Consider the following 15,328-nt stretch of genomic DNA (forward strand, 5'->3'; position numbering starts at 1 on the left):
AGTTTCTACCTTCTTAACAACACTATCAACAAGGCAGGTCCTACAGGCCCTAGTTTCTACCTTCTTAACAACACTATCAACAAGGCAGGTCCTACAGGCCCTAGTTTCTACCTTCTTAACAACACTATCAACAAGGCAGGTCCTACAGGCCCTAGTTTCTACCTTCTTAACAACACTATCAACAAGGCAGGTCCTACAGGCCCTAGTTTCTACCTTCTTAACAACACTATCAACAAGGCAGGTCCTACAGGCCCTAGTTTCTACCTTCTTAACAACACTGTCAACAAGGCAGGTCCTACAGGCCCTAGTTTCTACCTTCTTAACAACACTGTCAACAAGGCAGGTCCTACAGGCCCTAGTTTCTACCTTCACAACACTATCAACAAGGCAGGTCCTACAGGCCCTAGTTTCTGCCTTCTTAACAACACTATCAACAAGGCAGGTCCCTACAGGCCCTAGTTTCTATCTTCTTAACAACACTATCAACAAGGCAGGTCCTACAGGCCCTAGTTTCTACCTTCTTAACAACACTGTCAACAAGGCAGGTCCTACAGGCCCTAGTTTCTACCTTCTTAACAGCACTATCAACAAGGCAGGTCCTACAGGCCCTAGTTTCTGCCTTCTTAACAGCACTATCAACAAGGCAGGTCCTACAGGCCCTAGTTTCTACCTTCTTAACAACACGATCAACAAGGCAGGTCCTACAGGCCCTAGTTTCTACCTTCTTAACAACACTATCAACAAGGCAGGTCCTACAGGCTCTAGTTTCTACCTTCTTAACAACACTATCAACAAGGCAGGTCCTACAGGCCCTAGTTTCTACCTTCTTAACAACACTATCAACAAGGCTGGTCCTACAGGCCCTAGTTTCTACCTTCTTAACAACACTATCAACAAGGCAGGTCCTACAGGCCCTAGTTTCTACCTTCTTAACAACACTATCAACAAGGCAGGTCCTACAGGCCCTAGTTTCTACCTTCTTAACAACACTATCAACAAGGCAGGTCCTACAGGCCCTAGTTTCTACCTTCTTAACAACACTATCAACAAGGCAGGTCCTACAGGCCCTAGTTTCTACCTTTTTAACAACACTATCAACAAGGCAGGTCCTACAGGCCCTAGTTTCTACCTTCTTAACAACACTATCAACAAGGCAGGTCCTACAGGCCCTAGTTTCTACCTTCTTAACAACACTATCAACAAGGCAGGTCCTACAGGCCCTAGTTTCTACCTTCTTAACAACACTATCAACAAGGCAGGTCCTACAGACCCTAGTTTCTACCTTCTTAACAACACTATCAACAAGGCAGGTCCTACAGGCCCTAGTTTCTACCTTCTTAACAACACTATCAACAAGGCAGGTCCCTACAGGCCCTAGTTTCTATCTTCTTAACAACACTGTCAACAAGGCAGGTCCTACAGGCCCTAGTTTCTACCTTCTTAACAACACTGTCAACAAGGCAGGTCCTACAGGCCCTAGTTTCTACCTTCTTAACAACACTATCAACAAGGCAGGTCCTACAGGCCCTAGTTTCTACCTTCTTTAACAACACTATCAACAAGACAGGTCCTACAGGCCCTAGTTTCTACCTTCTTAACAACACTATCAACAAGGCAGGTCCTACAGGCCCTAGTTTCTACCTTCTTAACAACACTGTCAACAAGGCAGGTCCTACAGGCCCTAGTTTCTACCTTCTTAACAACACTATCAACAAGGCAGGTCCTACAGGCCCTAGTTTCTACCTTCTTAACAACACTATCAACAAGGCAGGTCCTACAGGCCCTAGTTTCTACCTTCTTAACAATACTATCAACAAGGCAGGTCCTACAGGCCCTAGTTTCTACCTTCTTAACAACACTATCAACAAGGCAGGTCCTACAGGCTCTAGTTTCTACCTTCTTAACAACACTATCAACAAGGCAGGTCCTACAGGCCCTAGTTTCTACCTTCTTAACAACACTATCAACAAGGCAGGTCCTACAGACCCTAGTTTCTACCTTCTTAACAACACTATCAACAAGGCAGGTCCTACAGGCCCTAGTTTCTACCTTCTTAACAACACGATCAACAAGGCAGGTCCTACAGGCCCTAGTTTCTGCCTTCTTAACAACACTATCAACAAGGCAGGTCCCTACAGGCCCTAGTTTCTACCTTCTTAACAACACTATCAACAAGGCAGGTCCTACAGGCCCTAGTTTCTACCTTCTTAACAACAATATCAACAAGGCAGGTCCTACAGGCCCTAGTTTCTACCTTCTTAACAACACTATCAACAAGGCAGGTCCTACAGGCCCTAGTTTCTACCTTCTTAACAACACTTTCAACAAGGCAGGTCCTACAGGCCCTAGTTTCTACCTTCTTAACAACACTATCAACAAGGCAGGTCCTACAGGCCCTAGTTTCTACCTTCTTAACAACACTATCAACAAGGCAGGTCCTACAGGCTCTAGTTTCTACCTTCTTAACAACACTATCAACAAGGCAGGTCCTACAGGCCCTAGTTTCAAACTTCTTAACACCACCATCAACAAGGCAGGTCCTACAGGCCCTAGTTTCTGCCTTCTTAACAACACCATCAACAAGGCAGGTCCTACAGGCCCTAGTTTCTACCTTCTTAACAACACTATCAACAAGGCAGGTCCTACAGGCTCTAGTTTCTACCTTCTTAACAACACTATCAACAAGGCAGGTCCTACAGGCCCTAGTTTCTGCCTTCTTAACAACACTATCAACAAGGCAGGTCCTACAGGCCCTAGTTTCTACCTTCTTAACAACACTATCAACAAGGCAGGTCCTACAGGCCCTAGTTTCTACCTTCTTAACAACACTATCAACAAGGCAGGTCCTACAGGCCCTAGTTTCTACCTTCTTAACAACACTATCAACAAGGCAGGTCCTACAGGCCCTAGTTTCTACCTTCTTAACAACACTATCAACAAGGCAGGTCCTACAGGCCCTAGTTTCTACCTTCTTAACAACACTATCAACAAGGCAGGTCCTACAGGCCCTAGTTTCTACCTTCTTAACAACACTATCAACAAGGCAGGTCCTACAGGCCCTAGTTTCTACCTTCTTAACAACACTATCAACAAGGCAGGTCCTACAGGCCCTAGTTTCTACCTTCTTAACAACACTATCAACAAGGCAGGTCCTACAGGCCCTATTTTCTACCTTCTTAACAACACTATCAACAAGGCAGGTCCTACAGGCCCTAGTTTCTACCTTCTTAACAGCACTATCAACAAGGCAGGTCCTACAGGCTCTAGTTTCTACCTTCTTAACAACACTATCAACAAGGCAGGTCCTACAGGCCCTAGTTTCTACCTTCTTAACAACACTATCAACAAGGCAGGTCCTACAGGCTCTAGTTTCTACCTTCTTAACAACACTATCAACAAGGCAGGTCCTACAGGCCCTAGTTTCAGCCTTCTTAACACCACCATCAACAAGGCAGGTCCTACAGGCCCTAGTTTCTGCCTTCTTAACAACACTATCAACAAGGCAGGTCCTACAGGCCCTAGTTTCTACCTTCTTAACAACACTATCAACAAGGCAGGTCCTACAGGCCCTAGTTTCTACCTTCTTAACAACACTATCAACAAGGCAGGTCCTACAGGCCCTAGTTTCTACCTTATTAACAGCACTATCAACAAGGCAGGTCCTACAGGCCCTAGTTTCTACCTTCTTAACAACACTATCAACAAGGCAGGTCCTACAGGCTCTAGTTTCTACCTTCTTAACAACACTATCAACAAGGCAGGTCCTACAGGCCCTAGTTTCAGCCTTCTTAACACCACCATCAACAAGGCAGGTCCTACAGGCCCTAGTTTCTGCCTTCTTAACAACACTATCAACAAGGCAGGTCCTACAGGCCCTAGTTTCTACCTTCTTAACAACACTATCAACAAGGCAGGTCCTACAGGCCCTAGTTTCTACCTTCTTAACAACACTATCAACAAGGCAGGTCCTACAGGCCCTAGTTTTTACCTTATTAACAGCACTATCAACAAGGCAGGTCCTACAGGCCCTAGTTTCTACCTTCTTAACAACACTATCAACAAGGCAGGTCCTACAGGCCCTAGTTTCTTCCTTCTTAACAACACTATCAACAAGGCAGGTCCTACAGGCCCTAGTTTCTACCTTCTTAACAACACTATCAACAAGGCAGGTCCTACAGGCCCTAGTTTCTACCTTCTTAACAACACTATCAACAAGGCAGGTCCTACAGGCTCTAGTTTCTACCTTCTTAACAACACTATCAACAAGGCAGGTCCTACAGGCCCTAGTCTCTACCTTCTTAACAACACTGTCAACAAGGCAGGTCCTACAGGCCCTAGTTTCTACCTTCTTAACAACACTATCAACAAGGCAGGTCCTACAGGCCCTGGTTTCTACCTTCTTAACAACACTATCAACAAGGCAGGTCCTACAGGCCCTAGTTTCTACCTTCTAAACAACACTATCAACAAGGCAGGTCCTACAGGCCCTAGTTTCTACCTTCTTAACAACACTATCAACAAGGCAGGTCCTACAGGCCCTAGTTTCTACCTTCTTAACAGCACTATCAACAAGGCAGGTCCTACAGGCCCTAGTTTCTACCTTCTTAACAGCACTATCAACAAGGCAGGTCCTACAGGCCCTAGTTTCTACCTTCTTAACAGCACTATCAACAAGGCAGGTCCTACAGGCCCTAGTTTCTACCTTCTTAACAGCACTGTCAACAAGGCAGGTCCTACACGCCCTAGTTTCTACCTTCTTAACAGCACTATCAACAAGGCAGGGCCTACAGGCCCTAGTTTCTACCTTCTTAACAACACTATCAACAAGGCAGGTCCTACAGGCCCTAGTTTCTACCTTCACAACACTTTCAACAAGGCAGGTCCTACAGGCTCTAGTTTCTACCTTCTTAACAACACTATCAACAAGGCAGGTCCCTACAGGCCCTAGTTTCTACCTTCACAACACTATCAACAAGGCAGGTCCTACAGGCCCTAGTTTCTACCTTCTTAACAACACTATCAACAAGGCAGGTCCCTACAGGCCCTAGTTTCTACCTTCTTAACAACACTATCAACAAGGCAGGTCCTACAGGCCCTAGTTGTTGCACCTAGACTACTGTTCAGTGGTGTGGTCAGGTGCCACAAACAGGGCAGCACGGCTGGCCCTTATATGTACCAGGAGAGCTGCCATTAATAATATGCATGTCAATATCTCCTGGCTCAAAGTAGAGGAGAGATTGATTTCATCACTACTTGTATTTGTGTGAAGTGTTGACATGTTGAATGCACTGAGCTGTCTGTCTAAACTACTAGCACACAGCTCAGACACCCATGCATACCCCACAAGACATGCCACCAGAGGTCTGTTTAAACTACTAGCTCACAGCTCAGACACCCATGAATACCCCACAAGGCATACCACCAGAGGTCTGTTTAAACTACTGGCTCACAGCTCAGACACCCATGAATACCCCACAAGACATACCACCAGAGGTCTGTTTAAACTACTAACACACAGCTCAGACACCCATAAATACCCCACAAGACATACCACCAGAGGTCTGTTTAAACTACTAACACACAGCTCAGACACCCATCATACCCCACAAGACATGCCACCAGAGGTCTGTTTAAACTACTAACACACACCTCAGACACCCATGAATACCCCACAAGACATGCCACCAGAGGTCTCTTCACAATCCCCAAGTCCAGAACAGACTATGGGAGGCGCACAGTACTACATAGAGCCATGACTACATGGAACTCTATTCCACAGTACTACATAGAGCCATGACTACATGGAACTCTATTCCACAGTACTACATAGAGCCATGACTACATGGAACTCTATTCCACAGTACTACATAGAGCCATGACTACATGGAACTCTATTCCACAGTACTACATAGAGCCATGACTACATGGAACTCTATTCCACAGTACTACATAGAGCCATGACTACATGGAACTCTATTCCACAGTACTACATAGAGCCATGACTACATGGAACTCTATTCCACAGTACTACATAGAGCCATGACTACATGGAACTCTATTCCACATCAGACAACTGATGCAGCAGGAGAATCAGATTTAAAAAACAGATAAAAATACACCTTATGGAACAGCGGGGACTGAGAAGAGACATACACATGGATGTTGTGTTGTAGATATGTGGTAATACAATAGTGGCCTGAGGAAACACAATGAGTTGTGAATGTATTGTAATGTTTTACATTGTTTATAACTGCCTTAATGTTGTCGGATAATCGGGAAGAGTAGCTGCTGCCTTGACAGGAACTAATGTGGATCCATAATAAACCCCAGGAAGAGTAGCTGCTGCCTTGACAGGAACTAATGGGGATCCATAATAAACCCCAGGAAGAGTAGCAGCTGCCTTGACAGGAACTAATGGGGATCCATAATAAACCCCAGGAAGAGTAGCTGCTGCCTTGTCAGGAACTAATGGGGATCCATAATAAACCCCAGGAAGAGTAGCTGCTGTCTTTCCAGGAACTAAATGGGGATCCATAATAAACCCCAGGAAGAGTAGCTGCTGCCTTGTCAGGAACTAATGGGGATCCATAATAAACCCCAGGAAGAGTAGCTGCTGTCTTTCCAGGAACTAATGGGGATCCATAATAAACCCCAGGAAGAGTAGCTGCTGCCTTGGCAGGAACTAATGGAGATCCATAACAAACCCCAGGAAGAGTAGCTGCTGCCTTGGCAGGAACTAATGGGGATCCATAATAAACCACAGGAAGAGTAGCTGCTGTCTTGGCAGGAACTAATGGAGATCCATAACAAACCCCAGGAAGAGTAGCTGCTGCCTTGGCAGGAACTAATGGGGATCCATAATAAACCCCAGGAAGAGTAGCTGCTGCCTTGGCAGGAACTAATGGGGATCCATAATAAACCCCAGGAAGAGTAGCTGCTGCCTTGACAGGAACTAATGGGGATCCATAATAAACCCCAGGAAGAGTAGCTGCTGTCTTGGCAGGAACTAATGGAGATCCATAATAAACCCCAGGAAGAGTAGCTGCTGCCTTGGCAGGAACTAATGGGGATCCATAATAAACCCCAGGAAGAGTAGCTGCTGCCTTGACAGGAACTAATGGGGATCCATAATAAACCCCAGGAAGAGTAGCTGCTGCCTTGACAGGAACTAATGGGGATCCATAATAAACCTCAGGAAGAGTAGCTGCTGCCTTGGCAGGAACTAATGGGGATCCATAATAAACCCCAGGAACAGTAGCTGCTGCCTTGACAGGAACTAATGGGGATCCATAATAAACCCCAGGAAGAGTAGCTGCTGCCTTGGCAGGAACTAATGGGGATCCATAATAAACCCCAGGAAGAGTAGCTGCTGTCTTGGCAGGAACTAATGGAGATCCATAACAAACCCCAGGAAGAGTAGCTGCTGCCTTGGCAGGAACTAATGGAGATCCATAACAAACCCCAGGAAGAGTAGCTGCTGCCTTGGCAGGAACTAATGGGGATCCATAATAAACCCCAATACATATTTCATGACTGAAATGCTGGTAAACTAAGCAGGCCAGGATTCAAACACAGATGAATGACCTGTGCACAGCGATAGACTTTTAAAGGCAATTTCCCCGACGTTCACGAAGATCCCGTTGGCTGTAAATGCTGCAGATGTCGACTCAAGTAGAAAACCCCTTTAGAAGAACATTTAACAGATGCCCAGGGGTGTATTCACTAGGAACCAAACACAACAAAAGGGAGGAGGGACCTACCTGAATTTGTCCAATATAAACTCTTTAATCGCAACTGTTTTCTACGGTTTGGACTAATGATTACAACCCTGGATCCACACACACACACACACACACACCCTCCCTCCTCACCTGGACAGGGTGGCATGTCACAGGTGCGTGACTCGGTGGCGCTGCAGGCGTAACCACATGACCTGGTCCTCTTCTGGTTCCCGTTCCCACAGGTCACACTGCACGGAGACCAGTTACTCCAGCCACCGTCTCCGTCTATATAGTCTGGAGGAAGAGGGAGAGAGAAGCAGAAACAGAGCGAGAGAGAAACACAGAAAGAGAAACACAGAGATAGAAAGAGAGGGAGAGAGAAGCAGAAACAGAGCGAGAGAGAGAGAGAAACACAGAAAGAGAAACACAGAGATAGAAAGAGAGGGAGAGAGAAGCAGAAACAGAGCGAGAGAGAGAGAGAAAACACTGTCAGTATAAGACAGTACACAGAGTAGCTAGCCAAACAGAAAAAGTAGCAAGCCAGGGCATTCTGGGCTGTCTAGGGGGTTCTGGGGGCAAGCCAGGGCGTTCTGGGCTGTCTAGGGGGTTCTGGGGGCAAGCCAGGGCGTTCTGGGCAAGCCAGGGCGTTCTGGGCTGTCTAGGGGGTTCTGGGGGCAAGCCAGGGCGTTCTGGGCTGTCTAGGGGGTTCTGGGGGCAAGCCAGGGCGTTCTGGGCAAGCCAGGGCGTTCTGGGTAAGCCAGGGCGTTCTGGGCTGTCTAGGGGGTTCTGGGGGCAAGCCAGGGCGTTCTGGGCAAGCCAGGGCGTTCTGGGTAAGCCAGGGTGTTCTGGGTAAGCCAGGGCGTTCTGGGTAAGCCAGGGCGTTCTGGGGGCATGCCAGGGCGTTCTGAGCAAGCCAGGGCGTTCTGGGTAAGCCAGGGCGTTCTAGGGGGTTCCGGGGGCATGACCCCACCAGAGGATATTGTTTTCGAACAATACATTCTAATGACTTGCTTCCATTCTAAATACACAGCTAAATGATTACATACTTTAATGAGTTTACCTCGCAGGTTGGTGAAATTAGTTGTGGTACAAAAAATGACTGAAAATGTATGAATTCAGTGTATTGTTAGTTGTTTTGGTCTAGGTCTTTATGTTCAAGACTATTTTCTAAGTAAAAGAACATTAATCCTTTAACATTAAATCCATCTTCTCTTGAGATTAAAGTAATATTTACAGTTTTACTGTGAAATAAGAATTGTCACAATTTGTTCTTCATATTATAAAAAGAAATTTAAATATATATATTTTTTTTATCAGTTAAATCCCTGAAGGAATTTCAGTATTTTCAAATCTCTTCGTGAATGGCAGTATGTCATTTATTCAAAAAAATGTATTGTTTAGCAACTGAGCTACAGATGACTTCTTGAAGAGTCTGCTAACTGCCAGAAGAACGAAGCAGGTGTTAAACGAACAGCAGTTGACCACCCCATTGTCAACACTTTAGTAAGTCGGCCTTATATCAATAGCTTTAACAATACCATATAAGTATTATTAGCTTTTAGAACCTTCAATATATTTAATTTGATCATTTATTAATTATAATTCATTATTTTAAATATATATATATACATATATATTTTTTTATGTTACAAAATATGGCATTGCCCCTTTAAGATGGCATTGCCCCTTTAAGATGGCATTGCCCCTTTAAGATGTCATTGCCCACTTTAAGATGTCATTGCCCACTTTAAGATGTCATTGCCACTTCAAGATGGCATTGCCCCTTCAAGATGTCATTGCCCACTTCAAGATGTCATTGCCCCTTCAAGATGTCATTGCCCACTTCAAGATGTCATTGCCCCTTCAAGATGTCATTGCCCACTTCAAGATGTCATTGCCCCCTTCAAGATGTCATTGCCACTTCAAGATGGCATTGCCCACTTCAAGATGGCATTGCCCACTTCAAGATGTCATTGCCCCTTCAAGATGTCATTGCCCACTTCAAGATGTCATTGCCCACTTCAAGATGTCATTGCCCCTTCAAGATGTCATTGCCCCTTCAAGATGTCATTGCCCCTTTAAGATGGCATTGCCCACTTTAAGATGTCATTGTCCCTTCAAGATGTCATTGCCCACTTCAAGATGTCATTGCCACTTCAAGATGGCATTGCCCCCTTCAAGATGGCATTGCCACTTCAAGATGGCATTTCCACTTCAAGATGGCATTGCCACTTCAAGATGTACTTCTGCGTAAACCTGGAAACTCTGGTTGTAGCCTATTTAAAATGATGCCACGTGTAGGAGTTGAAATAAACGTGACAGCACTGGAAAGCTGAGATCTCCCTCTTTTTAACAATTAAAACTCTGTGTCCGATTTCCTGTTTGACCAGGCCCTAGTACCTGGTAACACCTCCATCCCTAGTACCTGGTCACACCTCCATCCCTAGTACCTGGTCACATCTCCACCCCTAGTACCTGGTCACACCTCCATCCCTAGTACCTAGTCACACCTCCATCCCTAGTACCTGGTCACACCTCCATCCCTAGTACCTGGTCACACCTCCGTCCCTAGTACCTGGTCACACCTCCATCCCTAGTACCTAGTCACACCTCCGTCCCTAGTACCTGGTCACACCTCCATCCCTAGTACCTAGTCACACCTCCGTCCCTAGTACCTGGTCACACCTCCATCCCTAGTACCTGGTCACATCTCCATCCCTAGTACCTGGTCACACCTCCATCCCTAGTACCTGGTCACACCTCCATCCCTAGTACCTGGTCACACCCCCATCCCTAGTACCTGGTCACACCTCCATCCCTAGTACCTGGTCACACCTCTGTCCCTAGTACCTGGTCACACCTCCATCACTAGTACCTGGACACATCTCCATCCCTAGTACCTGGTCACACCTCCGTCCCTATTACCTGGACACACCTCCATCACTAGTACCTGGACACATCTCCATCCCTAGTACTTGGTCACACCTCCATACCTAGTACCTGGTCACACCTCCATCCCTAGTACCTGGTCACACCTCCATCCCTAGTACCTGGTCACACCTCCATCCCTAGTACCTGGTCACACCTCCATCCCTAGTACCTGGTCACACCTCCATCCCTAGTGCCTGGTCACACCTCCATCCCTAGTACCTGGTCACACCTCCATCCCTAGTACCTGGTCACACCTCCGTCCCTAGTACCTGGTCACACCTCCATCCCTAGTACCTGGTCACACCTCCATCCCTAGTACCTGGTCACATCTCCATCCCTAGTACCTGGTCACACCTCCATCCCTAGTACCTGGTCACACCTCCATCTCTAGTACCTGGTCACACCTCCATCCCTAGTACCTGGTCACACCTCCATCCCTAGTACCTGGTCACACCTCCATCCCTAGTACCTGGTCACATCTCCATCCCTAGTACCTGGTCACACCTCCATCCCTATTACCTGGTCACACCTCCATCCCTAGTACCTGGTCACACCTCCATCCCTAGTACCTGGTCACACCTCCATCCCTAGTCACATCTCCATCCCTAGTACCTGGTCACACCTCCATCCCTAGTACCTGGTCACACCTCCATCCCTAGTACCTGGTCACACCTCCATCCCAAGTACCTGGTCACACCTCCATCCCTAGTACCTGGTCACACCTCCATCCCTAGTACCTGGTCACACCTCCATCCCTAGTACCTGGTCACATCTCCATCCCTAGTACCTGGTCACACCCCCATCCCTAGTACCTGGTCACACCTCCATCCCTAGTACCTGGTCACACCTCCATCCCTAGTACCTGGTCACACCTCCGTCCCTAGTACCTGGTCATACCTCCATCCCTAGTACCTGGTCACACCTCCATCCCTAGTACCTAGTCACACCTCCGTCCCTAGTACCTGGTCACACCTCCATCCCTAGTACCTGGTCACATCTCCATCCCTAGTACCTGGTCACACCTCCATCCCTAGTACCTGGTCACACCTCCATCCCTAGTACCTGGTCACACCCCCATCCCTAGTACCTGGTCACACCTCCATCCCTAGTACCTGGTCACACCTCTGTCCCTAGTACCTGGTCACACCTCCATCACTAGTACCTGGACACATCTCCATCCCTAGTACCTGGTCACACCTCCGTCCCTATTACCTGGACACACCTCCATCACTAGTACCTGGACACATCTCCATCCCTAGTACTTGGTCACACCTCCATACCTAGTACCTGGTCACACCTCCATCCCTAGTACCTGGTCACACCTCCATCCCTAGTACCTGGTCACACCTCCATCCCTAGTACCTGGTCACACCTCCATCCCTAGTACCTGGTCACACCTCCATCCCTAGTGCCTGGTCACACCTCCATCCCTAGTACCTGGTCACACCTCCATCCCTAGTACCTGGTCACACCTCCGTCCCTAGTACCTGGTCACACCTCCATCCCTAGTACCTGGTCACACCTCCATCCCTAGTACCTGGTCACATCTCCATCCCTAGTACCTGGTCACACCTCCATCCCTAGTACCTGGTCACACCTCCATCTCTAGTACCTGGTCACACCTCCATCCCTAGTACCTGGTCACACCTCCATCCCTAGTACCTGGTCACACCTCCATCCCTAGTACCTGGTCACATCTCCATCCCTAGTACCTGGTCACACCTCCATCCCTATTACCTGGTCACACCTCCATCCCTAGTACCTGGTCACACCTCCATCCCTAGTACCTGGTCACACCTCCATCCCTAGTCACATCTCCATCCCTAGTACCTGGTCACACCTCCATCCCTAGTACCTGGTCACACCTCCATCCCTAGTACCTGGTCACACCTCCATCCCTAGTACCTGGTCACACCTCCATCCCTAGTACCTGGTCACACCTCCATCCCTAGTACCTGGTCACACCTCCATCCCTAGTACCTGGTCACATCTCCATCCCTAGTACCTGGTCACACCTCCATCCCTAGTACCTGGTCACATCTCCATCCCTAGTACCTGGTCACACCCCCATCCCTAGTACCTGGTCACACCTCCATCCCTAGTACCTGGTCACACCTCCATCCCTAGTACCTGGTCACACCTCCGTCCCTAGTACCTGGTCATACCTCCATCCCTAGTACCTGGTCACACCTCCATCCCTAGTACCTGGTCACACCTCCATCTCTAGTACCTGGTCACACCTCCATCCCTAGTACCTGGTCACACCTCCATCCCTAGTACCTGGTCACACATCCATCCCTAGTACCTGGTCACACCTCCATCCCTAGTACCTGGTCACACCTCCATCCCTAGTACCTGGTCACACATCCATCCCTAGTACCTGGTCACATCTCCATCCCTAGTACCTGGTAACACCTCCATCCCTAGTACCTGGTCACACCTCCATCTCTAGCACCTGGTCACACCTCCCTCCCTAGTACCTGGTCACACCTCCATCCCTAGTACCTGGTCACACCTCCATCCCTAGTACCTGGTAACACCTCCGTCCCTAGTACCTGGTCACACCTCCATCCCTAGTACCTGGTCACACATCCATCCCTAGTACCTGGTCACACCTGCATCCCTAGTACCTGGTCACACCTCCATCCCTAGTGCCTGGTCACACCTCCATCCCTAGTGCCTGGTCACACCCCCATCCCTAGTACCTGGTCACACCCCCATCCCTAGTACCTGGTCACACCTCCATCCCTAGTACCTGGTCACACCTCCATCCCTAGTACCTGGTCATATCTCCATCCCTAGTACCTGGTCACACCTCCGTCCCTAGTACCTGGTCACACCTCCGTCCCTAGTACCTGGTTACACCACCGTCCCTAGTACCTGGACACACCTCCATCCCTATTACCTGGACACACCTCTGTCCCTAGTACCTGGACACACCTCCGTCACTAGTACCTGGTCACACCTCCATCCCTAGTACCTGGTCACACCTCCATCCCTAGTACCTGGACACACCTCCGTCCCTAGTACCTGGTCACATCTCCATCCCTAGTACCTGGTCACACCTCCGTCCCTAGTACCTGGTCACATCTCCATCCCTAGTACCTGGTCACATCTCCATCCCTATTACCTGGACACACCTCTGTCCCTAGTACCTGGACACACCTCCGTCACTAGTACCTGGTCACACCTCCATCCCTATTACCTGGACACACCTCTGTCCCTAGTACCTGGACACACCTCCGTCACTAGTACCTGGTCACACCTTCATACCTAGTACCTGGTCACACCTCCATCCCTAGTACCTGGTCACACCTTCATACCTAGTACCTGGTCACACCTTCATACCTAGTACCTGGTCACACCTCCATCCCTAGTACCTGGTCACACCTCCGTCCCTAGTACCTGGTCACACCTCCGTCCCTAGTACCTGGTCACACCTCCATCCCTAGTACCTGGTCACACCTCCATCCCTAGTACCTGGTCACACCTCCATCCCTAGTACCTGGTCACACCTCCATCCCTAGTACCTGGTCACACCTCCATCCCTAGTACCTGGTCACACCTCCATCTCTAGTACCTGGTCACACCTCCATCCCTAGTACCTGGTCACACCTCCGTCCCTAGTACCTGGTCACACCTCCATCCCTAGTACCTGGTCACACCTCCATCCCTAGTACCTGGTCACACCTCCATCCCTAGTCACATCTCCATCCCTAGTACCTGGTCACACCTCCATCCCTAGTACCTGGTCACACCTCCATCCCTAGTACCTGGTCACACCTCCATCCCTAGTACCTGGTCACACATCCATCCCTAGTACCTGGTCACACCTCCATCCCTAGAACCTGGTCACACCTCCATCCCTAGTACCTGGTCACACATCCATCCCTAGTACCTGGTCACACCTCCATCCCTAGTACCTGGTCACACCTGCATCCCTAGTACCTGGTCACATCTCCATCCCTAGTACCTGGTAACACCTCCATCCCTAGTACCTGGTCACACCTCCATCTCTAGCACCTGGTCACACCTCCATCCCTAGTACCTGGTCACACCTCCATCCCTAGTACCTGGTCACACCTCCATCCCTAGTACCTGGTCACACATCCATCCCTAGTACCTGGTCACACCTCCATCCCTAGTGCCTGGTCACACCCCCATCCCTAGTACCTGGTCACACCTGCATCCCTAGTACCTGGTCACACCTCCATCCCTAGTGCCTGGTCACACCTCCATCCCTAGTACCTGGTCACACATCCATCCCTAGTACCTGGTCACACCTCCATCCCTAGTGCTTGGTCACACCCCCATCCCTAGTACCTGGTCACACCTGCATCCCTAGTACCTGGTCACACCTCCATCCCTAGTGCCTGGCCACACCTCCATCCCTAGTACCTGGTCACACCTCCATCCCTAGTACCTGGTCACACCTCCATCCCTAGTACCTGGTCACACCTCCATCCCTAGTACCTGGTCATATCTCCATCCCTAGTACCTGGTCACACCTCCGTCCCTAGTACCTGGTCACACCTCCGTCCCTAGTACCTGGTTACACCACCGTCCCTAGTACCTGGACACACCTCCATCCCTATTACCTGGACACACCTCTGTCCCTAGTACCTGGACACACCTCCGTCACTAGTACCTGGTCACACCTCCATCCCTAGTACCTG

General features: G+C 48.8%; 1 protein-coding gene across 1 annotated transcript in view; it reads right to left on the reverse strand.

Moving 5' to 3' along the window:
* The window catches only part of LOC129828548 (isthmin-1-like), a 76,178-nt gene that overhangs the window by 10,048 nt on the left and 50,802 nt on the right, over window positions 1–15,328 (reverse strand). The window contains exon 4 of the mRNA XM_055889571.1: window positions 7,872–8,015. Within this exon, the coding sequence (XP_055745546.1) occupies window positions 7,872–8,015 (144 nt within the window). The remainder of the gene's footprint in view (window positions 1–7,871; window positions 8,016–15,328) is intronic.

Source organism: Salvelinus fontinalis, chromosome 30 (assembly GCF_029448725.1).
Source record: "Salvelinus fontinalis isolate EN_2023a chromosome 30, ASM2944872v1, whole genome shotgun sequence".
Lineage (NCBI taxonomy): Eukaryota > Metazoa > Chordata > Actinopteri > Salmoniformes > Salmonidae > Salvelinus > Salvelinus fontinalis.